Consider the following 24,447-nt stretch of genomic DNA (forward strand, 5'->3'; position numbering starts at 1 on the left):
CACTAGACAAAACAAGCTGAGTGAAGATCGCCTACTGACTTCAGCACGGAGGTGAGGGAACTTACTGCATAGCCGGCGGGCCACAGAAAATGAGGCGGCGGGCCGGATTCGGCCCGCGGGCCTTGTGTTTGACACCTGTGATCTAGAGGAAAGAAGGTTTCTACACCAATATAGAAGGGGGTTCTTTACTGTAAGAGCAGTGAGACTATGGAACTCTCCGCCTGAGGACGTGGTGATGGCAAATTCGATAAAAGTGTTCAAGAGAGGGTTGGACGCCTTTCTTGAGCAATACAATATTATATGTTATAATCATTAATAACTTCAGAAGGGTCAGTGATCCAGAGATTATTCCGATTGCCAGAGTGAAGTCAGGAAGGAATTATTTTCCCTTAACCCCTTGAGTGGCGGGTTTTCTACCACCCTGTCGTGCCCACCAGGGCAAGTTTTTTAAAATGGTCTAATCATTGAATTTCAACTAATTTTGCAGTTGCGTCTCAAGAGCCATAACTTTTTCATGTTTCCATTGACATGGCCATGTGAGGGCTTGTTTTTTGCGGGACAAGTTGTGATTTTTTTAAACGGGGGAGGAAAAAAAGAAATGGGGAAAAAAGAAAAAAAGGGGCCATGTCATTAAGGGGTTAAATAATGTATTAACCACATGTGTGATTTTATTTTTGATTTTTTTACAAAGTAAATGGAGACAAGTGTTTTTATAATTTTTTAAATAATTTTTTTCCTTTTTTTATTTATTTTTTTTAATTTTTTTTTTTGTCCCTTTAGGGGACTTCCACAGGGACCCATCAGGACCCCTGATCACATTCTGGGGGTCTGATGGTGAAAGCCCTTTACATGCTGCAGTGACAGCCCTTTACATGCTGCAGTCACATAGACTGCAGCATGTAAAGGGTTAACACAGCAGAGATCGGAGGTTTTCTCTGATCTCTGCTGTAAGAGCTAGTACCTAGCTGTCCTCTGACAGCCAAGCACCAAGCTCTCCCTGCCACAGAGACCATCCCGATGGTCTCTATGGCAACCTGTAAACAAAGCAGGAGAATGCCGGCAGATCGGCAATATCTTCTGCTGGTTTTTCAAAGCCCTTGCTTTGTTCTCTGTGGGTCTGTGCAGGCAGAGCACACTGTCACAGCTTGTGGCATTGTGCTCTGCAGCTCCCATAGTGATACATAGCCCGGAAATCTTCCGGGCTGTATCGCTATGGGCAGTGGAGCTCGTCCCGGAAAATTTCCGGGCGTGCCACTCAAGGGGTTAAATGGTGAAAATTGGCTTGTACCTCATTGTGTTTATTTTGACTTCCTCTGGATCAACATTGGAGAATAATAATTATAATAGTAAGTCTTATCGGCCTTATATGCTATGTTACTATATAACAAAAGATCTTCCTAATTTGAAACACTCATAACTCACGTTTAACGACACTCAGACACATAAATTCGATATGAATGGAAACGCAAAAACTGTCATTTAGCAAAACTATCCGCAAGTACCGTATATACACTGGAGTATAAGTCGAGGCACCTAAGTTTACGACAAAAAAACGGGGAAAACTTAGTGACTCTAGTATAAAGCCTAGGGTGGGAAATGCAGCAGCTACTGGTACTGCATTTGCAGGAATATTCCCTGTGGGGAGTTCCCTTGTCAATGAACACTGTGACAACATTGTCACAGTGTTCAGTGACAAGGGGAATCCCTGCAGGGAGTAAAGAATCCCCTGGCACAGCTGTGAGAGGATAGCGAAGCTCCCCCATTGATTTCAATGGGGATGCTGCTGCCAGCGGCCCCATTGAAAGCACTAGGATGTCAGCACCCCTGCAGTGATTTTTGGGGAAGAGTTTAAATATAAGCCCTTCCCTGAAAATCATCCCTAGCTGTAGTAAAAAAATAACTAAAATATATACTCACTGTCCATCGCTGCTGGGGTTCTGGCGCGTCTAGCCGCTTGTCATCCCGTTACTGTAATGAAGTTCTTTCAGCAGGTGGGGATTTAAAATCCCCGCCTGCTGAAAGGGCTGCGTCTGATTGGCTGAGCACTCAGCCATTCATTGAATGACAGCTAAGCGCTGCCTGTGATTGGCTGAGCACTCAGCCAATCAGACGCAGAATTTTAAGCAGACCGGGATTTTAAATCCCCGCCCGCTAAAAGAACTTCATTGCAGTGACAGGACCTAAACGACTAGACCCGCCTGTGCCCCAGCCGAGAAGTATAGATTATTTTTTACTACAAATAGGGATGATTTTCAGGGAAGGGATTATATTCAAAGCCCTTTCCAGAAAAATCACTGCAGGGGTTGCCGGCAGACCATTGCTAGACAGCTTTGCTAAATGAGGCCCAAAGAGTTTTATTCTGTCGTAGTCATCGTTAGGAGGATATGAGACAAAATGGCTGCAACAAAGACAGGAGAGCCTTGTGTGTCCTTGATTTTTACGTCTGCCAATCTGTTATTAGTATGTAACATCATTTTCTAACCAAGTTCAGTGACGATCCAGCCAGCGAGCGCACAATTCGTAAGTGGTACTCCAATTTTAAAGAAAAAGGATTGAATCCGTAAGCGAAAATCATCCATCCGTTCATCAGCAAGCGTGGAAACAGATGAGCGCTTAAGTGCAAGTTTCAGACGAAGTTCTCAGAAATCCACCGTCAGAGCAAGCAGAGAACTGGACATCTCGCAGCCGACTGTTTGGAAGAATCTGCGCAAATATTTGCGATATACTCCATACCGATTGCAACGGTTACTGGCCCTGAAACCAGACGACAAAGTGAGACCGTGTTCTTCCTGCAAGAGTGTGCAAACTAATGGAAACTGATGGCTTCATGGAGTCTTTAATGTTTAGTGATGAAGCCGTCTTCCACCTTTCAGTTACAGTTAACAAACGTTACATCAGAATGTGCGAGAGGGAAAACCCACCTGTCTACGTGGAGCGCATGTGCGACTCCCCCTAAGGTAAATGTGTTTTGCACTATAACCTGTAGGAAAGTGTACGACCCCTTCTTTTCCATAAGGGAACCATCCTGGGGATTCATACCTGGACATGCTATAGATATGGCTTCTGCCGCAGCCGGAACAGGAAATCCCAGGCTTGCAACCCCCCCATTTTCACAATGAAGTCAGAAGTGAGCTCAACACACGACTAATATAATAATCTTTATTTTTATAGCGCCAACATATTCTGCAGCACTTACAAAACAGGGGAGAACAGATACAAAAACCACTGTTACATGTAGTAAGCAGTTGATGGAAACAATAGGGGTGCGGGTCCTGCTCCAACGAGCTTACATACTACAAATAATGTGGTGATACATAAGGTAAAGGGGCTGGAGATGCGCACAGTACAGCGAGGTGGAGAGTATGGGATGCTATACACAGACAATGGTCAGATTTAAGCCGTATAGTGGCTGAATCGGTGTGACTGCAGGGATGGTTGATTACGGCTCAGAGGGACTACAGTCAGTAGGTCAGGGAGCATGTTATCAGGCGGAGTACAGAGGGGTTTGGTTTAGGAGATACGGTATGCCTCCCTGAAGAGGTGCATTTTCAGAGCACGCCTGAAGTTGTGTGTAAGGGATTGCCCGGATAGTTTGGGGTAGCGCATTTCAGAGGACTGGCACTGCTCTAGAGAAGTCTTGGAGGAAGGAATGACAATTAACCCCTTAGTGACGGCGCTATCATAAAACTACGTCCTGCTGTTGCAGGACGTGTATGGAGGGAGGTAGCGCCGCTATCTCCCTCCATACAGCGCGGGCGTTAGCTGTTAGCTGACACCCGCGGGCAATAGCCGCGCTCGGCCGAACGCGGCTATTAACCCTTTAAATGCCGCTGTCAATTGCCCCCCCCCCCCCCCCCCGCACGGTGAGATCGGGGGAGCCGTGCAGGTGTCATGGCAGCCGGGGGCCTAATGAATGGCCCCAGGGCTGCCTTAGCAGACTGCCTATCAAGCCATCCACACAGGGTGGCTTGAAAGACTGCCTGTCAAAAAGCAGTATGACGTAATGCTATAGCATTACGTCATACTGCAGGAGCGATCAAAGCATCGCATGTTAAAGTCCCCCAGGGGGACTTCAAAGTAAAGTAAAAATAAAAAAAATAAAAAAAAAAATAAAAAATCAATAAAGTTTTTTTTAATTGTTTAAAAAAAAAATAAGTTTTAAAAGTTTAAATCACCCCCTTTTGCCATATCTATTCTTAAAAAATCTAAATCATAAAATAAAAATATGTATTTGGTATCGTCGCGTCCGTAAAAGTCCGATCTATCAAAGTAGTGCATTATTTTTTCTGCACGGTGAACGTCGTCCAAAAAAAAAAATAAATAAAAAACGCCAGAAATACACTTTTTTAGTTACCCTGTCTCCCAGAAAAAACGCAATAAAAAGCGATCGAAAAGTCGTATGTATTCCAAATTGATACTATCGGAAACTACAGGACATCCCGCAAAAAATGAGCCCTTGCTCAACTAAGTCGACGGAAAAATAAAAAAAGTTATCGCGCGCACAAAATGACCGCAGAAAATAATTGAAAAAAATTAAATATCTTAAAAAACAAAATACAAGTACTACAGCAAAAACAATACTATATAAGTTTGGTATCATAGTAATCGTACTGACCCATAGAATAAAAATATCAGGTCTGTTTGCAGTTTGTGCACTGCAGAAACAGGACGCACCGAAAGATGGTGGAATGTCGTTTGTTTTCCATTTCTCTCCGCTTAGAATTTTTTAAAAGTTTTTCAGTAAATTATATGGTACAATAAATAGTGCCATTGAAAAATACAACTCATCCCGCGAAAAACACAACAAGCCCTCATACAGCGACGTCGATGGATAAATAAAAGGAGCTACGATTTTTTAAAAAGGGAGTAGGAAAAAACAAAAATTGGAAAAAGGAAAAAAGCTCCGTCACTAAGGGGTTAAAGGGGCACTAAATCCGATTTTGTTAGCAAAGCGGAGGGCACGGACTGGGTGGTGGATTGAGATGAGGTAGGCAATGTAGGGCAACGCGGTACTATGGAGGGGTTCATGGATGAAGGTAGCGAGTTTGAATTGAATTCTATATTTGACAAGCAGCCAGTGCAGCAAATGGCAAATGGCAGAGGCGTCTGAGTAGCAGCTGAACATGAAGAGGAGCCTGGATGCCGCATTCAGGATGGATTGGAGAGGGGAGAGTCTGGGGCAGGGGAGGCTGATCATCAGGGAGTTGCAATAATCGAGCCGAGAGCGGATGAGGGCGTGTTTAGCATGTCCACGGTGAGAAAGGGGAGGATTCTTGTGATTTTCTTGGGAGCGCAGGTGACACTTTCGGATGAGAGATTGGATGTAGGGTGTAAAGGAGATATTGGAGTTGAATATAACACCAAGACAGCAGGCGTGCTGTTTGGGAGATATGGTGGTGCCACACACAGAGATGGAGATGTCAGGATGAGGTTGGTTAGCAGAGGGTGGAAACACCAATAGGTCAGTTTTTGAGAGGTTCAGTTTTAGGTAGAGAGAGGACATAGTGTTAGATACAGCGGACAGACAGTTGGTGGCATTCTGAGGAAAGGTGCAGAGATGTCACGGGAGGGGGTGTATAACTGGGTGTTGGCAGCATAGAGATGGTACTGAAAGCCAAATATCCTGATGGTTTGTCCATTAGGGGTTGTGTAGATGGAGAAGGAGTGGGCCGAGAACCAAGCCCTGGGGGACCCCAGCAAGGAGAAGCTGAAGGTGCGGTCAAAGAGGTAGGAGGAGAACCAGGAGAGAGCAATGTCCTTTAGGCCGATGGAACGAAGCATGTTGAGGAGCAGTTTGTGGTCTACAGTGTCAAATGCTGCCGAGAGGTCAAGGAGGATCAGTAGGAAGTAGTCGCCCCTTGAGTTGGCTGTCAGGAGGTTGTTTGACACTTTTGTAAGGACGGTTTCTGTCAAGTGTAGGAGGCAGAAGTCGAACTGTAGGGGGGGGGGGTCAAGAAGAGAGTTTTCTGATAGCTTGTAAGGCGGGAGTAAACCAGGCGTTCTAGTAGTTTGGAGATTCTAGTGGAGATTTTAAATGGGTTGGTAGTTGGCAATGTCGGTCCAGTCAGGAGTCGGTTTCTTTAGCAGTGGGGATATGATAGCATGTTTGAATGAGGAGGGGGAAATGCCAGAGGTCAGACAAGAGGTTGAATATAGTGGTGAGGTGGGAGATGACGACCTGGAAGAGGGACCGGAGCAGGTGTGAGGGAAAAGGGTCGCTAGCGCAGGTGGTGGGGCAAGCAGAGGAGAGCAATCTGGAGACTTCTTCCTCTGTCATTGGTCTGAGTGCAGAGAGTGAGCAGGAGCTGGATGCAGGACTGACGAAACTTGGGTTTGGGATTGTAAGGCTATTTTCTGCTGGATGTCCTTGGTTTTCCTTTTGAAGTAAGTGAAAAGTGTCACAGTCGTTTAGGCTTTTGAGATAGTGAGGAGACAAGAGGGGGTGAAAAAGACTTGTTTGGCGTGGTGGAGGGCAAGGTTGTAGGTTCCGAGCATGAATTTGAAATAGAGAAAGTCTGCTGATGTTTGCAACTTTCTCTACAGCAGTTCAGCCCACTTAGAGCACCGCCGGATGAAGCGCGTTTAAGGAATGAGCCAATGTCTGCATCAGCAAATTTTTGGGTGTGAATGGCCTGTAGCATAGTATGTTAGGCCGAATGAAGAAAATATCCATCTAGTTCAGCCTGTTTCAACACACACACGCACACACGCACGCACGCACACACACACGCACACACGCACACACGCACACACGCACACACGCACACACGCACACACGCACACACGCACACACGCACACACGCACACACGCACACACGCACACACGCACGCACGCACGCACGCACACACGCACGCACACACGCACACACGCACGCACGCACACACGCACACCTTGTTGGTCCAGAGGAAGGCAAAAAACAAATTAAAAAAACCCAAGCAGCCATTTTGCTAATTTGGAGTAAAAATTCCTTCCCGACTCCATAATGGCAGACAGAGTAATCCCTGAATCAGCATTTGAGATAAACAACCCCGCTGGTAACCTAATATCTATATCCCGTAATATCATAGCGTTCTAGAAAGAAATCTAGTCCCCTCTTAAATTCCTCTATCCATTTTGCCATCACCACATTCTAAGACAGAGAGTTCCATTCTCACTGCTCTTACAGTAAAGAATCCCCTTCTATCTTGGTGATGAAACCTACTTTCTTCTAGACGTAGAGGATGCCCTCGTTACCGCAGTCCTGGGTATAAACAGATCATGGGAGAGATCCTTGTATTGTCCGCTAATGTATTAGCCGTCTTTTTTCCAGGGTAATTAATGCCAATTTTGATAGCCTCTCTGGTTTTTCCAGTCCTCCCATTCCATGTATTAGTTTAGTTGCACTTCTTTGAACCCCCTTAAAGGGGTTGTCCCACGCCGAAACAGGTTTTTTTTTTTTTTTCAATAGCCCCCCTGTTCGGCGCGAGACAAACCCGATGCAGGGGTTAAAAAAGAAAACCGGATAGTGCTTACCTGAATCCCCGTGCTCCGGTGACTTCTTACTTACCTGGTGAAGATGGCCGCCGGGATCTTCACCCTCGGTGGACCGCAGGGCTTCTGTGCAGTCCATTGCCGATTCCAGCCTCCTGATTGGCTGGAATCGGCACGTGACGGGGCGGAGCTACGAGGAGCCGCTCTCCGGCACGAGCGGCCCCATTCAGAAAAGAAGAAGACCGGACTGCGCAAGCGCGTCTAATCGGGCGATTAGACGCTGAAAATTAGACGGCACCATGGAGACGAGGACGCTAGCAACGGAACAGGTAAGTGAATAACTTCTGTATGGCTCATAATTAATGCACGATGTACATTACAAAGTGCATTAATATGGCCATACAGAAGTGTATACCCCCACTTTGTTTCGCGGGACAACCCCTTTAAGCACTGCAACATCTTTCCTGAGCAGCGAGTCCAGAACTGTACACAGTATTCCATGTGAGGCCTGACAAGTGCCTTATATAGTGGGAGAATAATGTTCTCGTCCCTCGCCCCTATACCTCTTTTAATGCACCCGAAGACTTTATTTGCATTTGCAGCAGCTGATTGGCATTAATTGCTCCAGTTAAGTCTATTGTCAACTAGTACCCCCAGGTCTTTTTCCATATCACTTTTCCCTAGCAGTACCCCATTTAGTGTATATTGGTGACATCCGTTTCTCCTGCCCATGTGCATGACCTTACATTTATCAACATTGAACTTCATTTGCCATTTTTCTACCCAAGCCCCGAGTTTACCCAGGTCCTTTAGTAGCCGCATATTATCCTCCATTGTATTTATTAACTTGTATGATTTTGTATCATCTGCAAATACTGATATTTTGCTGTGCAGCCCCTCTATCAGGCCATTGATAAATATATTGAACAGAATGGGGCCTAGCAACGGTGTCCCAATCAGAGTACGAACCATTTATTACCACCCTCTGTTTCCTATCTCTGAGGCAGTTCTTTACTAACCACACACGTTTTCGCCCAGTCAGAGCTGTCCCATTATTATGCGGCATGGTGTCAAATGCTTTAGAAAAATCCAGATGCACAAGATCAATAGATTCTCCCAGGTCCAGCCTAGAGCTTACTTCATCATAAAAGCTGATCAAATTGGTCATATGTAGGTTCCTGTACATACGGTAGGTAAGTGGGTCTGGAGAGATGCTGGGGAGCTTGACAGAGAAAGACGTTGTTATGGTGCAACCAAATTTTGAGTTTCTGCTTCCACTTAGATATAAAATTTATGTATCAGAGTGTCACTAGACGTGGAGTTATGAGGGTCTCAGATTGAAAAGATTATTTGTAATAACCCTGTATTTGCTAAAACTGACATGTTGGGAGAAGTGACCAGACCTGATCTGCTGGAAAACAAGGTTTTTTTTTCCATTTTAATAATTTTACTTTCAACTTTTATGTAAATCCCCCAAAGTTATTACCATTACAGATATTCCATATTAGTTTATTTCAGTCATTTGTTTTCTTCACTGTTGACCCTTTTAGGATTTTAGCCTCATGTCCACGGGCACGCACGGTTTCCCAGCCAAGCATCCCGCAGCCGATTCCAGCTGTGCCCGCAGACATGAGGCCAAAAACGACATTACTCACCTGTCCGGACGCGGCGCGGGTCTCCTCCGTCACAACCAGATCTTTTCTGCTGCAAGGCGGATGAGCTCGGGATGCCGGCAGTTCTCCGCGCGCATGCGCCGTGCGCTCGTTTGGTTTTTTTTTTATGTCCTGGTGTCCCGCGGATCCGCAGCATGGACGCAGTGCGAGCTGCGTCTGTGCCTGTGCCGCAGAGCGAAGGGCTTCCATTGACTTCAGTGGAAGCCGTCTGTGTGGGAAAACCACAGAAAATTGAGCATGCTGCGATTTTTATCCTGCGCTTGCGATTCGCACGCCGGGATAGGACATCCGCAGGTATATAATTACCTGCGGATGGCCAATGCATGTCTATGGGTATATTGAACTGCGGATCATCTGCGCGGATTCCACAATTCAATTTTGCCCGTGGACATGAGGCCTTAAACTAGCATAGTCTTCTGTGTTTTTTCTAGGTGGCATTTTTCAAAATTCTACACTGCTTATTTAACAATACTGTCTAAAAGTTAGACAGTGCAAACTATACAGTCTTAGGCCTTAGTCACACGGGCGTTTTTTCACGTGATTTGCGGATCGCATGACGGATGCGCATCCGCAAATCGCGTGACCGGTGCGCGCAAGTTGCCCGAAAATCTGCTCCTAGCCGCGTTTCATTAGAAACGGGCCGGAGCTGTCCAGCGCATTGCATTCAATGGAGACGGCAATAGAGCCGGCTCCATTTAAAGCAATGCGCTGCGGGCGAGCCCGGGATGAATTGTCGGGAAGGGCTTAAATATATAAGCCCTTCCCTGCAATTCATCCTAAAATGTGTAAAAATAAAAAATATATATATATACTTACCTTCTCCCGGCAGCCGGAGCTCCGCGCGGCCGTCCTGCAGTGGGTGTGAAGGGGGTGTGAGTCAGACCTGCCCCCTGATTGGCTCAGCGCTAAGCCAATCAGAGGCATGTCTCACTCACACCCATTAATGAATTCATGAATGGATGTGAGTCAGACCTGCCCCTGATTGGCTCAGCGCTGAGAGGCAGCAGTCACTCACCCATTCATGAATGGGTGTGTGAGTGAAACCTGCCTCTGATTGGTCAGGGCTGTGATCAATCAGAGGCAGATCATTCAGCAGGCGGGGATTTTAAAGCCCCGCCGGCTGAATAGTGCCGAGAAGCAGTTCAGGAGAACTGACAGCGGCCGCGGCTGGACTCCGGCTGCAGCGGAAAGGTGAGTATACAATTTTTTTTTTATTTTAAACACATTTTAGGATGAATTGCAGGGAAGGGTTTATATATTTAACCCCTTCCCGACAATTCACCCCGCGCACGCCGGCAGCCCATTGCTTTCAATGGAGCGGCTGTATTGCCGGCTCCATTGAATTCAATGGGCAAACATCGTTCTTCTCTGTCACAGCTGTTACAGCTGTGGCAGAGAAGAATTTGTCTTCTATATGTTCTCAATGGGGTCGGCGCTGCTGCCGCCGGCCCCATTGAGCGCATATAGAGAAGAGAACAGGAATCGCAGATCGCACATAGGTGCGATCTGCGATTTCTGTTCTATAATTTATCGGACGAGCGCATAAAAAGCGCTCATGTGTCCGATACCATTGCAAAGCAATGGTTTTATAAAATCGCCGGACGCATGCGCATGCGCAAATCGCGGCTAAAAACGCCCGTCTGACTAAGGCCTTAAAATGAACCAGATGTATCACTGAAAGATAAAATCAGTCGCATTTTAACCCTTTCCAACCCATTTTTTTTCCTCCATTCTCCCCAGCTCCAATTTATTTGAAGCTGGGGAAAATGTCATTTTCCCTTCACCGAGATCAGGAGGGTGCCGGCAGTCACATGATCGCTGGGCGGAATGCCGCATTCTCTCTTCATCCTCCTCATTTCGGCTGTGAGTGACAGCTGAGGCTAGGAGGCTCCTGGCAGTCACATGATGGACGGGCAGAATGCGGAATTATTACTTTTGCATTCTCTCTGCATTACATAGTGCTAATTAAGCACTATGTAATGTGTAAAGGAGAAGGCAGAAAGGGTTTCTGCCTTCTCCTCGGGGGGGTCCTCGATGAGGACCAGTGCAGGAGTGCATCTGTGTGTCTGACGAGCAGGTGCAGATGCACTCCTGCACTGCAGTGGTGGGCCTGTTCTGACATCAGAGCTATAGAGGAATTTCATCACGTCGAAACAGGTCAGTCATTGGAGTGGAAAGGGGTTAACTCCAAGGGACTACATATTAGTTTGCTTAGTTTACACCAAAAATTTAGCCCAAAATGTAGTGCAATTTGTGGCATTTTTACACAATTTAGGCCACGCCCCTTTTCAGGCAAGTTAGAAAAACTGTCCACAATTTTCTAAAAACCACATGATAAATGTGGGGCAAGCATATATGGACACAAGAAATCTAATTTCTGTGCACTGGTCCAGCATTCGTAACGCGACATGCAAGGTTTCTCTATCTAGAATTACAAATGTTGATATCGCACATTATCATCAGAAACTATAAGATCAGTTTTGTTGCAAATTTCCCTCTGGGGCTTTTGTATCATACCATAGGAAATCATGAGGGCAAAAAATCTGTGAGGAGGCTGTTTTGGTGACCAATACAAAGCTATTAGGGCGTATTTATATGGCTAAAAGAGAGTTGCTCAGGTGCAACTTGAATCGCACAGAATACGGACACCTCGTTCACATGCTGTGAAATGCGTCACCATTGCACATTGCAAGTCCTATTCTCATGTGATACACACATGGATATAGGACACGCTGACATTTTTTGTTCAATGCTAGTGGGAAAAAATAGAAATCGATCACTCATGTACATAAACCCCTTGAAAATAATGGGTTATTACAATCAGCAAGTTCTGTGTGTCTTGCAATCGCACAGAACCTGTGTTATTTTCGGCTGTAAAAATCTGGCCTTAAAGGGGTTTTCCAGGGAAAATATTATTGATGACCTAACCTCAGGATAGTCATAAAAAACGGTGACCGTCTGGGGGTTCACTGCTCTGGACCCCGACCGATCAGCTGATATGTGGCCGCTGACAGCGCCACAAATACACCAGGGTTGAAGCAGGAAGCTGCTGCTCCAAGCCCTGTGTAATGGCCAGCACTTGTAAAAAGGGGCTGCTCTCATTGAAATCAATGGAAGCTGTGCCTGCAGTTACCAGCGCTGGGCACTACACAGGGGTCGGAGCAGCAACTTCCGCTCCGACTTCGATGTATCTGCAGTGCTGTCAATGGGCACACAACCAGCTGATCGGTCGGGGTCCAAGCAGCAGACCTCAGACAATTAATTATTGATGACCTATCCTGAGGATAGATCATTAATTATTTTTCCAAGGGAAAATACTATTTAAATTAAGGCCAATTTGCCCAAAAAGTTTCCCAGTCCTACACTGCAAAAACATCAGAGCCTTGGTTCCCAGCTGTATTTGTACATTTCTATCTTGTTTACATCAAGTCTTTTTCACATTAATCTGCAACTACTAATCATTAACAAAAATGGTTGCTTTAAGCAATTGCACCTATTTCGAAGTATCCTTAAATCTTCAAGTATTTCCTCTCCAAGTTCTCTTGCTTGGTCGCTCACAGGTTCATGTTTAAGACAGGTGGATAGAAAAGACTCTGCATCTGAAATTCAAAAACATATTTTCAGGTTCCCAAAGACTCAGTTGTTAATCTACCATCAATTCCTATTCTATTCATAGCTGTATACAAGTTTACATATGAGTATATGAGTTTACATTTTGATGCAGTTTTTGTGGCCAAAATAAGAGAAGAATCAAAGAGATTAAAATAAATAAATAAATAAATAAAAAAAAATGCCTAAAACTTTTTAATTATACTTAAATGTCTCACCAAGAAGGAAGTGGTAGGGGGGAAAAAAGTGAGAGGGAAGGTGGAGCAATTCAAATAGGAAAAATGCACGTGTGAACTATATGGTCAGTGACTGTGTGATGTAGCTTAGGTCTGTATTGGGAAGAATTTCTCTCCACTAGAGATGCAACCGATTCCAAAATAAATCGTCACAACCTTCAAGGTGGACGTGTGAGCTGGAAGTGCAAAATGCAATTTTGCCCAACTTGTCTGTTTAATATAATCAGCATTTATGCTGGTCATAACAAGGAAGTTAGGAAAAACTTCCCTTGAGTAATTCTATCATTAAGGCCCAATGACCATGGCACGCGTGGGTTTTCACTGCGGATCATTTTAAAAGTGATTTTTTAATGGCTTGCGGGTGATCGCGGATTGTGTGTATTTCATCTCCCATAGAGATGAAGAGAGCCACATCCGCGATAAAATGGAGTATGCTGCGATTTTAGATACGCGCAAGGCATCCACAAAGCACCTAAAAAATTTTTTTTTAAATCAAACCCGCAGTGTTTAATTCAGTTGTGGACGCCCCAATGTTTGCTATGGGTGGCTGGAGCTGCGGATCATCTGCGCGGATTTAATAAATCAAATCCACACGTGGACATTGGTTTTAAATCAGGCCGTATCTGTTATTCCCAAAAATTAAATACATTTAATAAATCACATTTCGCACAGAAATTTCTTACTGCAGCCACCATCAAGGCAGTACCAGTGGTACTGCTGTCAGGGGCCCAAATAATCCGATAGCGACCAGTTTCTGCATAACAGCTATAAAGTTCAGCCATAAACTTATGGGCCCTACCCACCTAAACTAATCTTAAAATCTTAACAAACAACGTAGAATAAACAGATAATCCCAACTGTACATTTTCTGGTTTCCACAGTGAGTCCAAAGCGCCAAAAGCCAGGTTTTTGCTAATTCATTTTAAACTATTTTATGGGCACTTCATTTGCTGAATCTTTCAGTCTTTCTCTAGAATCACAGAATTGTAGAGTTGGAAAGGACCTCCAGGGTCATCGGGTTCCCCCCACCCTGCCAATAGAGGATCACTATATCATCCCAGACAGATATTTGTCCAGCCTTTATTTGAACACTTCCATTGAAGTAGAACTCACCACTTCCCATGGTAACCTGTTCCACTCATTGATCACCCTCACTGTCAAAGTTTTTTTCTAATATCTAATCTGTGTCTCCTCCCTCAAGCACCCCCCTCGGACATTCTTCCAATTAGATGTGCAGCCATTTATGACCAATTCTTTGAGTACGTTCACTCAGCCAGTTGTGAATCCACTGAACAGTTGCCTTGTCGATACCATATTTGGTATTTTTTTTATAAGGATGGTATAAGATACTTCGTCAAATGCTTTACTAAAGTCAAGATATACTGTAGCTACCGCATTTCTTCGATTAATCCAGTCAGTGATTCTATCATAGAAGGAAAAAGGATTAGACTTGTTTGTTACAAACTCATGCTGGCTCTGGTTAATTAAGCAGCAGCACATGTGAAAAAGACTTGGGTATACTAATAGATCATAGACTGAACATGAGTCAACAATGTGATGCATCAGCCAAAAAAGGGAAACACAATTCTGGGATGCATTAAGAGAAGCACAGAGTCTAGATCACGTGAGGTAATTATCCCCCTCTACTCTTCCTTAGTCAGACCTCATCTGGAATACTGTGTCCAGTTCTGGGTACCTCGATTTAAAAAAAATACATAGACAAACTGAAAAAAGTTCATAGAAGAGTTATGAAGATGGTGAGCGGTCTGCAAATAATGTTCTACGAGGAACGGATAAAGGATCTGGGAATGTTTAACTTACAAAAAAGGCTGAAAGGAGACTCAATAGCTGTCTACAAATATCTGAAGGGCTGTCATAGTGCAGAGGGATCAGCCCTATTCTCAATTGCACAAGGAAAGACTAGAAGCAATGGGATGAAACTGAAAGGGAACAGACACAAATTAGATATTAGAAAAAAAACTTTGACAGTGGGGGTGATCAATGAGTGGAACAGGTTACCACGGGAGGTGGCAAGTTCTCCTTCAGTGGAAGTCTTCAAAGAAAGGCTGGACAAACATCTGTCTGGGATGACTTAGTGAATCCTGCACTGAGCAGGGGGTTGGACCAGATGACCCTGGTGGTCCCTTCCATCTCTACCATTCTATGATTCTAATTACTTCCATCAATGCTTCTTGGTTGACGATTGCTGTCTCCAGCTTCCCCTAAGCTAGAGATGCCTTGTGTTGCAGAGACTGCACCTGTGCCACATTTCCGGATTTGGCACACGCATGTGACGTCACGGATACCAATGAGGAGATGAAGGCAAGTCACTGCACATATGCAGAATGGCAGTGACTGGCACATGAGAGCTGGAGACATCAATCATCAGGCAATGGGCAGTGGCTGGATAGATGAAAGAAGTAATCAAGTGATCCATCCAGCCAAGAATTGAAAACAAATTAACATACCCTATGCGCTAAAAGTCGCCCAGACCTGAAACGTGTAGCTTTACCTCGACGATTGCCATTTGAACCCAAAGAAATAAAGAATGGAAAAATATTATTCCATGGTAGTGGATTAGACACTCTTTTTGGGATATGACCTCTGCCTTGGTGGTCCTGAAGCGTTCTGTGTGCCTTGTCATTTATATTTGGATGTCAGTACATCAAATGATGTTCCTCAGATGGCTGAGCTGCATCGGTTTCCTATATTGTTGACTTTGCTATCCAATCCAATCCCAGAGTTCAGGCCACCATTGATCAGAATTTTACAGCATATCTAGCAATATGCAATACTCTTCTATGATGGGAATACAACATAATATTCTATTTATCAACTTTATATTACTTCAAAGAATAGCAGACGATGACTTCTGTACAATTTAGATCTGTATTAATGCCATGTGAGAACATTTCTTTAACAGACCTTCTCCGTACAAATCCAGTTGCCAAAACATAAATGATTTCCCCTTGCCTACAGAGCTCTGCAGCTCCCACAAAGGACTATAGAACTAGAAAGAAATGTCTGATCATATACCCACGTGTATCTACTGGTTCATGTTTATCCTAAATTACATAATATGTAAAATACACTGTAGTCCAATAACAGTAACATGCCCCTTTAAATCTGCAGTCACTTCTGTCTCTATGGCGACTATATTTCTGAACAGCCAATAGGATTGCTGGATTTCAATTTGAAAAAGAAAAAAAGTTAGTTGTAATCAGTCTGTTATAGCGCAACTGGGAGTGAAGACAGAAAACTGCAACAACAGTAACATAAATGACGAGTGATTTATCTCTGCATAAGTACTCATTTTTGGGAGGAATCGGATAATGAGGTATTTTAAGATTTAATCTAAAACTTAAAAAAAAAATACTTGTGAGTACTAGTATTAAATAATGACACGTTTTATACTTTTTTTTTTTTGCTTATTTATTTTTTGCTTTACCCTCACAGGTAACAACTTTTGAGTGGACATTGGGGGTGAAGGGATGTGGGGGGAGAGGAGGTAAAAAAAATCATTTTTTAAAAATCTAAATAAATGTTTCCACGGAATTACAGGGTTTTTTTGGGGCAAAAACCACTGATTACCTATCCTTAGTGCAGCAGGCCAGGTGCGCCTCATAGGGAAGCGGAAGTGCCCTAGCTGGCTTCACTCCCACTGAAATCAATGGGAGCTAAAGCTTACTATTACACTTCCGCCTCTGACACCGGGGACGGACGCAGAAGCATAAAAGCCATTTCAGCTCCCATTGATTGCTAGGGCACTTCTGCTGTGGTCCTCTATGAAGCACATCTGGCAAAAGGCACTGTTAGCAGTCCAGGCGATCAGCTCATCACCGGGGATCCAGAGTGGTGGGTCCTCAACAATTAGCAATTAATGACCTACCCCTTAAATATTGTGTGGACTAAGAGAAAATGGGTAATAAAACAAAATGGGGTAAAAAAAACAACTTGTGGGTCTAGCTAGCAGCTGATATTAAGTTATAAAATCTAAAGGACACCAACACTTGTCACATCTTCCATCTGGTGATGGGATCAAATATTTAACAGTGGCCAGCCAATCAGAGGCAGCTCTTTCAGCAGGCGGGGATTTAAAGCACTTCACAGCACCGGCAAGCTCTGATTGGCTGAGACAGTCAATGAAGGGCTGTCATTGGGCATCGAGCCAGCGCCGACAACCAATCACAGCACTCTATTGCTGGAGGCGGGGTTCTCAAACCTGGCCTACGGCAATAGACTTGTGAGTGCAGGGAAAGCCCGGATCAGCGGCCCCGACCTGGACTGCAGCGGCTAGGTGAGTATTACTTTCTTTTTTTTCTATATCTAGCTAGCTGGGACTGATTTTCGGGGGTAGGGCTTCTATTGCAAGCCCTCCCCCCGAAAATCGGTGAGCGGTTAACGCTGCCAAAAACGCGGCAACACTGCTGAAACCGCTGCCCATTCATTTCAATGGGCGACGCAGGGCTGAAAACGCCCCAAAACAGAACATGCATCGCTGTCAAAGCGCAGCGTTGGAAGGCGCTGGGTTTTCAGCCCTGTGTGGGCAGCCCCATTAAAATGAATGGGAGCGTTGTACAGTGTTTAGCGCTGGGCTGAAAAGGCAGCGCTAAACGCTGTACAAAACGCCCTATGTGAGGGAGGCCTAAGACTACATCGTCAGTGAGGACCAGATATTCAGCCAGCATTGGATCAGGTAGGATTCTTCATATTGTGTTGGCCAAACATTCTCCACTCTGTTGTCAGATAGATCTCCTTGGCTTTACTATTAAGTTAAATCAATTATGTTTCAAGTATTTTTTGAGGGCAACGATAGCACTAGAGGCTAATCCATTCTTACTGTGAAAAATAGAAAGCCTAAAAGCAATCCATCATCAGAATTTTGGACCATAAGCTGCCACTATAGCGCTATCAGACACATTCAACAAGACATGCGATTGTGTAAACAGAAGAATACCTGGTTATTTCAAATACTTACATTTATATTGTGGCGCCATGTATGCAGATTGACCTGCCTCGAGTCATGGAGGTGGGCAGTCGGAGCCTCGAGTCTGAGTGTCATTTCTTTATTTGCGCCCCCTCTATCACTTGCCTGCTTCCCACTGCTTCTGACGTCAGCACAAGTTGTAGCCACATCCTGTGCTGGAGCCGTGTGGTCTTCTGTACTGCGATAGCTCCAAGAGGATCTATCCGAGATGTGCACATTGACATAGTAACATAGCACGTTAGGCTGAAGGGAGACAATGTCCATCTAGTTCAGCCTGCTTCCCCCTTCCCTTGTTTATCCAGAGGAAGGGAAAAAAAAAACAGAAGCCAATTAGCCCATTGGGGGTAAAAAAATTCCTTCATGACTCCATAATGGCAGTCAGAATAATCCCTGGATCAACGTTTTGAAAGTTCAACCCGGATTAACATCCCTGCGGAATAAATTGGCGCTATACAAATAAAGATTATTATTATTTAATGTCTATATCCTGTAATATCATAGCACTCTAGAAAGACATCTAGTCCCCTCTTAAACTCCTCTATGGATTTTGCCATCACCACATCCTCAGGCAGAGAGTTCCACAGTCTAACTGCTCTTACAGTAAAGACCCTCCTTCTGTGTTAATGATAAAACCTGTTTTCTTCTAAACGTAGCGGATGCCCTCTTATTACCGTCGCAGTCCTGGGGATAAACAGATCCTGGGAGAGATCCTTGTATTGTCCCCTCATGTATTTATACATGGTTATTTGGTCCCGTCTTAACCAACCTTTTTGCAGGGTGAATAATCCCCAATGTTGTTAGCCTCTCTTGGTATTCCAGTCCTCCCATTCCGTTTATTAGTTTAGTTGCCCTCAACATCCGAGGCATGCAGAATGCACCACTGAAGTCGGAGTGCAGACACTGACTTCAGTGCCCATGTCTGTTTCAGACAGGGGAGAGGGCCACACACTGCAGTCGTGGGATTTCACAGCGACTTACGTGAGGCAGGGTGGGTAAGCGTTGAAAGGTGCGGGAATAAAAAGAGCACACTGTGACTTGAGGCTCCAGCTGCCTGTATCTGTTACTTGAGACAGGTAAATCTGCATTTAGGACCCCACAAAATAAAGGTAATTAGAATGACGAGCATTCTCCCGTTTTAACCGTGCATATATTTGAAAGGGGGTTAAATGTGCCCGATAGCCCTATAGTGGCAGCTTAAGGTCTAAAATTCCGACTGCACCCTGCACTTCATGTAAATGGAAGGAAAAACAAAGATTTTCCCAATTCTTGTTATTGAGGCCTTTCCTCACGTTACTGAGCGGATGAGGAGCAGTCTGGTAGTCAGCAGCATTGCTCTGTCACATCTACTTATGCTACATAGATTGTGGGGCATCAGCTACAGCCTCGGGGCTCTCACACAACCGTATTGTAATTGCATTATTACCAGTGCCGTCTTAACAGAATTATGGGCCCCCGGGCAAAGCAGTGTACTGGGGCCCCTACGACAACTACTCACAGCAATAAAAATGTAAATTGTCAATAGAATTAAACATATATTTGTTTTAGTGGCACTTCCAACAAAATCAGTGCTGAAACTCCAAAAACATGCTGTGCAATAACAACTAATCCACATGATTGAAGTGTTATTCACCTGGAAATATATATTATATGGGGATGCGCCAGGCACGGGACGACGTCAGGGAAACTCAGGAGATCGAGCGAGTTAGTAACCGGCAACCTAGACCGGAGAAATGGAAGTCTACGGCCCAATGTGAATTGCGAACGATGCGCAGTTCAAGCCGCCTATAGGAAGATAAGGGCATCCGCAGCATTATTAAAGTATGCAGATTTGTTTTGCTGACCTTCTGGTCTGGAAAACAAATGGCAGCATGCTCCATTTTGTCGTGGTTCCCCCACGGACAGCTACCATTGAGGGGGGGAGGGGTTATCCCCTAGAGCAGTGTTTCGCAACTCTAATCACGCCAATAGGTCATGTTTTCTAGATTTCTTTAGTATCACAATGCTAACGACGATCTGTCCGTGCGTGAGTGAGTGACTTACATGCTCCGCCCATGATCACAGTTAGGCCACCTACACACGGGAGCAAGTGCAATATCAAAACGTGAAACTCGACTCAATATTACGCTCATGAACATGCAATTTACATGCAGAACGGGGTGTTTTTCAGGTAAGCAAACCCTCGCATCGCATCTGTGAAATTCAGAACGGAAGTGTTTCCCATTGATTTCAAAAGGAGCACTCGCCTCGCACGGCACGCGAGAACCACGCGATGCATTAAAGGACTCATTGAAATCAATGGGTGATGTGTTGCGAGGAACACGAAGAGATAGGACATGTCGCGTTTTTTTCCCGCCCAGCGATGCTGAAAAACATTGCCTGTGTGTATGGCTCCATTCAAAAAATAGTCACGGGCGATTTGTGCGTCTCACAGCCCACAGACTTGAGGCTTCACAGCCATATGAAAGCGGCTTTAGGACAGGGCTCGCATGAGCATGTTGTAAAATACTGTGTGCATGACACAGTGTTTTACCGCTGTTTGAGCCGCAGTCTTTACCGCTGTCACACGCAGTCTTTTTTTAAATTTCCCACTCCTGCGCTTAGCGACATTACGTATAAACCCGACACATACGCAATGTAATTGCGTATGCACAACATTTATTACACGCCCATAGAGGACAATGGGGCTCTATTGTGCGTAATACGCAGTAAAATAGGACATGCTGCGTCCATTTTTGACATGCGTGTTACCCTTAAAGGGGTTGTCCCGCGGCAGCAAGTGGGTCTATACACTTCTGTATGGCCATAATAATGTACTTTGTAATGTACATTGTGCATTAATTATGAGCCATACAGAAGTTATAAAAAGTTTTTCACTTACCTGCTCCGTTGCTAGCGTCCTCGTTCCCATGGAGCCGACTAATTTTCGCCGTCTAAAATGGTCGAATGGCCAAATTAGACGCGCTTGCGCAGTCCGGGTCTTCTTATCTTCTCAATGGGGCTCCGTGTAGCTCCGCCCCGTCACGTGCCGATTCCAGCCAATCAGGAGGCTGGAATCGGCAATGGACCGCACAGAAGAGCTGCGGTCCACGGAGGAAGAAGATCCCGGCGGCCATCTTCAACCGGTAAGTATAGAAGTCACCGGAGCGCGGGGATTCAAGTAAGCGCTGAGCGGTTTTTTTTTTTAAGTCCCTGCATCGGGGTTGTCTCGCGCCGAACGGGGGGGGGGGTTAAAAAAAAAAAAAAAAACCGTTTCGGCGCGGGACAACCCCTTTAAAAAAAAATGCTAGTATGAGTGGGTCCATAAAAATCAATGTACTTTCATTGACCCCATTCACCGCATATTATGCGCATGTACATTGTGCATGTTATATGCCATTAACCTCTGAAGGAAAAAAGATCCGCCCGCGCTTCTTCAGAATAAACCAGGGAAGACGTCTCCGTTCAGCAAATGATTTAATTTATTAAAATGCTGTGCAACGCGTTTCGTTGCTTAAAATGCGACTTTATCAAACACAATCTAACATTAAAAGGCGTTTCCTTATATAGTAATACACTTACATGAGAATGCAGCGCAAAAAAAACAAAAAAAAACAGTCATGTGACCGCACCGTGCGTCACGTGAGCTTCATCAGAAGAATCCGCCCACATCTCTATACGAGTCATACTGACGTATTATCACACTGAAGTGGGCGTATTAGCCGGTCTCGTTTTTTGTGACGCACAGCGTGGTCACGTGTTTGGCGTGGTCACGTGTTTGGCGTGGTCACATGATGGATTACGCAGACCACGTGACCTAATAACGTTCACGGAAATTGTGCCGGTGGGGAGCGCTGCATTCTCATGTAAGTGTATTACTATATAAGGAAATGTCTTTTAATGTTAGATTGTGCTTGATGAAGTTGCATTTTAAACGACGAAACGCGTTGCACAGCATTTTAATAAGGTAAATCATTTGCTGAACGGAGACGTCCTCCCTGCTTTATCCCGAAGAAGCGCGGGCGGATCTTTTTTCTATTATATCTCATCCACCACGTGGGTCCAACATGACAGTTGGACACAGAAGCCCAGCAGCTCTCCCGATATACCATTGGGATGGCAGGAACCACAGAGTGATCGTTTATGTGATTATGGCCTCCTGCAGACGGGCGGAAATTTCACGGCGGGATTTCCCACGGAATTTCCGCCCCTGGAAGCTGCCATAGAATTGCATTAGCAAACGCAATCCTAGGCAGACGGACGCGATTTGTCCGCGAGAAATCTCACGCAGCACGCTCTGTTTCTGTGCGGGGCTCATCTCACTCCCCGGCGCAGGCTGCCGACACATCAAACAGCCGGAGCCGCGGAAGCAGGTGAGTACGCGCTGGTCCCTGCAGGGGCGCGGGACGGGTCCCGCTACGAGAATTCTCGCAGCCGGATCCGACCCGACCGTCTGCCGGCGGCCTTAGACAAGCTTACTTGGACATAGAGGTGTTAGTGGAGCTCCTGTTTATTCTACTATTTATCTATCTACATTACTTCTAGTGGTCCATAGAAGCGCTGTCCTGATGTGTTTATGCTATTAACCCCTTAAGGACATGGCCTATTTGGGGCGATTTTTATTTCCACTTCTCAAGAGCCATAACTTTTTTAATTCTTCCGTTGACACGGCCGTATAAGCTCGTTTTTTTGCGTGGCAAACTATAGTTTTTTTAATGGTACAATTTTTTGGGTGCACATAAAGTATTGTAAAACTTTTATTAACTTTTTTAGAGCAGGGAGAGAAAACATCAATTCTGCCATTAATTTATTTTTTTACAGTGTCAATCCAACAGCATAAATAACAATACACTTTTTTCTGCGAGTCAGTACGATTACTACGATACCAAAATTAAAATTCTTAGGTTTTTCCGCTTTTGCACAATAAAAACCCTTTTTTTGGGAAATTGATTATTTTTGCATAATTGCATTCAGAGTTGCATCACTTTTTAGGCTTTCCGTGCCCGGAGCTCGGGGAGACCTTGTTTCTTTGCGTCACAAGCTGTAGTTTTTATTTGTATCATTTTGGAGTACATGTGACTTGTTTTATTTTATTGCGCTTTTTTTTTGGAGGTAAAATAAGCATTTTGCCTACATTTTTTGCTGCGCAGGATAATTAGTGAGCTCAGATTATAATACAGGTCGTTAGGGACGTGATGATACCAAATACATGGGGTTTCTTCCTTACATTTGTTCATACAAATAGGGGAAAATGAGCAAAAAAGAATGTTTTTTTTTCTTTTTCCACATTTTTTTTTAACACGGTTTATGTCCCTGAAGGGTACCTGATCCATAGCAGCTATGGGAAGGCATTGCAGGACTTCTGTACTCCAATGCCTCGTTGCTGGTTATGGCGATCACAAGCAATGCCAAAGCAGGACACCTGTATCTGGTGTCCTGTTGCCATGACAACCCATCGGCCCTCCGTGATTACATTTCAGGGGTCCGATGACATCACACAGGGAGCGCGCTCCCACTGTGAACCCTTTACACACCGCCATCTACTCATATCGCGGCATGTAGAGGTTTAACAGCGAGGGAAAGGTCGCTAAACTGATGTACCCCCATTCTTGCAGCGGCAGGCCGGCTATCAGTAACAGCCGGCTCCCGCTACGTGGATGGCGTGGAATCTTTTCAGACCCTGCGAGATCCGCACGACATAAGTACCAGCCTGCCATGACGTAACCTTGCGTCCTGTGGCAGGAAAGAGTTAAATTACGCCCTTACGCAGGTGATATAAGTATGGTCAGTGCCTCAGGTGTTCTTCCTATAGGATATCCTGAAAACATGACCCGTTGGGGCAATGGCGGACGGGACCGTCCTAGAGGAAGCCTGTGGGCAAGAAGATGAAGCCACGATTCCATTCATCCCCGTCGCACATTTCTGCAATGACCCCACAGACTTCCTTTAAGTCGTCGCTGCACCTTCTGGTATCTGGTCCCGTCTCTCCCTCTGTAAGGTGTCCCCAATAACCATGTCCTCCCTGTCAGAGCTCAGCAATACACTCTAAGCAGGTGGACACCAAGATGTCACCTCATGACACCCCCAACACCTGAGCAGGACACCTCCACTACAGGGAGCACCAGCTGTTACCATGGCGACCCCTCCCTCCTGGTCAGTCACCTCTGAGAAGGATCACCACGTCCCGCGGTATAGCCGACCTCTGCGTCATCCTGTCAGGCTGGGAGACCTCCGGCAGCAGGCTGAGGGCGTGGTCACGTGGTCCGGAGCGGGCGGGAAATGTCAGGGCTGCGGTGATGGCTGGCAGGGGCTTCTGTCAGGTTACAGCTTGTAACCCTTCAGCTGCCAGCCAGCAATGAGGGCAATCAGTGAGGAGCTTACAAAAAGTTACTCAGTATAAGCAGTCAGTGGCCACCTGTGAAGAGAGGCGCCCCGTGCCCTGAGTGAGCTGCAGACAGCGGCTGGGGGCGAGTGACAGGAAGAAGGCAGCTTCTA

General features: G+C 45.2%; 1 protein-coding gene across 2 annotated transcripts in view; it reads right to left on the reverse strand.

Moving 5' to 3' along the window:
- SKAP1 (src kinase associated phosphoprotein 1) overlaps positions 1-24,237 on the reverse strand; it is a 341,919-nt gene extending 317,682 nt beyond the window's left edge. For both annotated transcript variants that reach the window (XM_066586770.1, XM_066586769.1), the window contains exons 1-2: positions 24,115-24,237; positions 12,638-12,743 (exon numbers count right to left, since the gene is read on the reverse strand). In XM_066586770.1, the coding sequence (XP_066442867.1) occupies positions 12,638-12,743; positions 24,115-24,163 (155 nt within the window). In that variant the 5' untranslated portion in view covers positions 24,164-24,237. The remainder of the gene's footprint in view (positions 1-12,637; positions 12,744-24,114) is intronic.
- Positions 24,238-24,447: the final 210 nt, after the last annotated feature.

Source organism: Eleutherodactylus coqui, chromosome 13 (assembly GCF_035609145.1).
Source record: "Eleutherodactylus coqui strain aEleCoq1 chromosome 13, aEleCoq1.hap1, whole genome shotgun sequence".
In the NCBI taxonomy this organism is placed as follows: domain Eukaryota; kingdom Metazoa; phylum Chordata; class Amphibia; order Anura; family Eleutherodactylidae; genus Eleutherodactylus; species Eleutherodactylus coqui.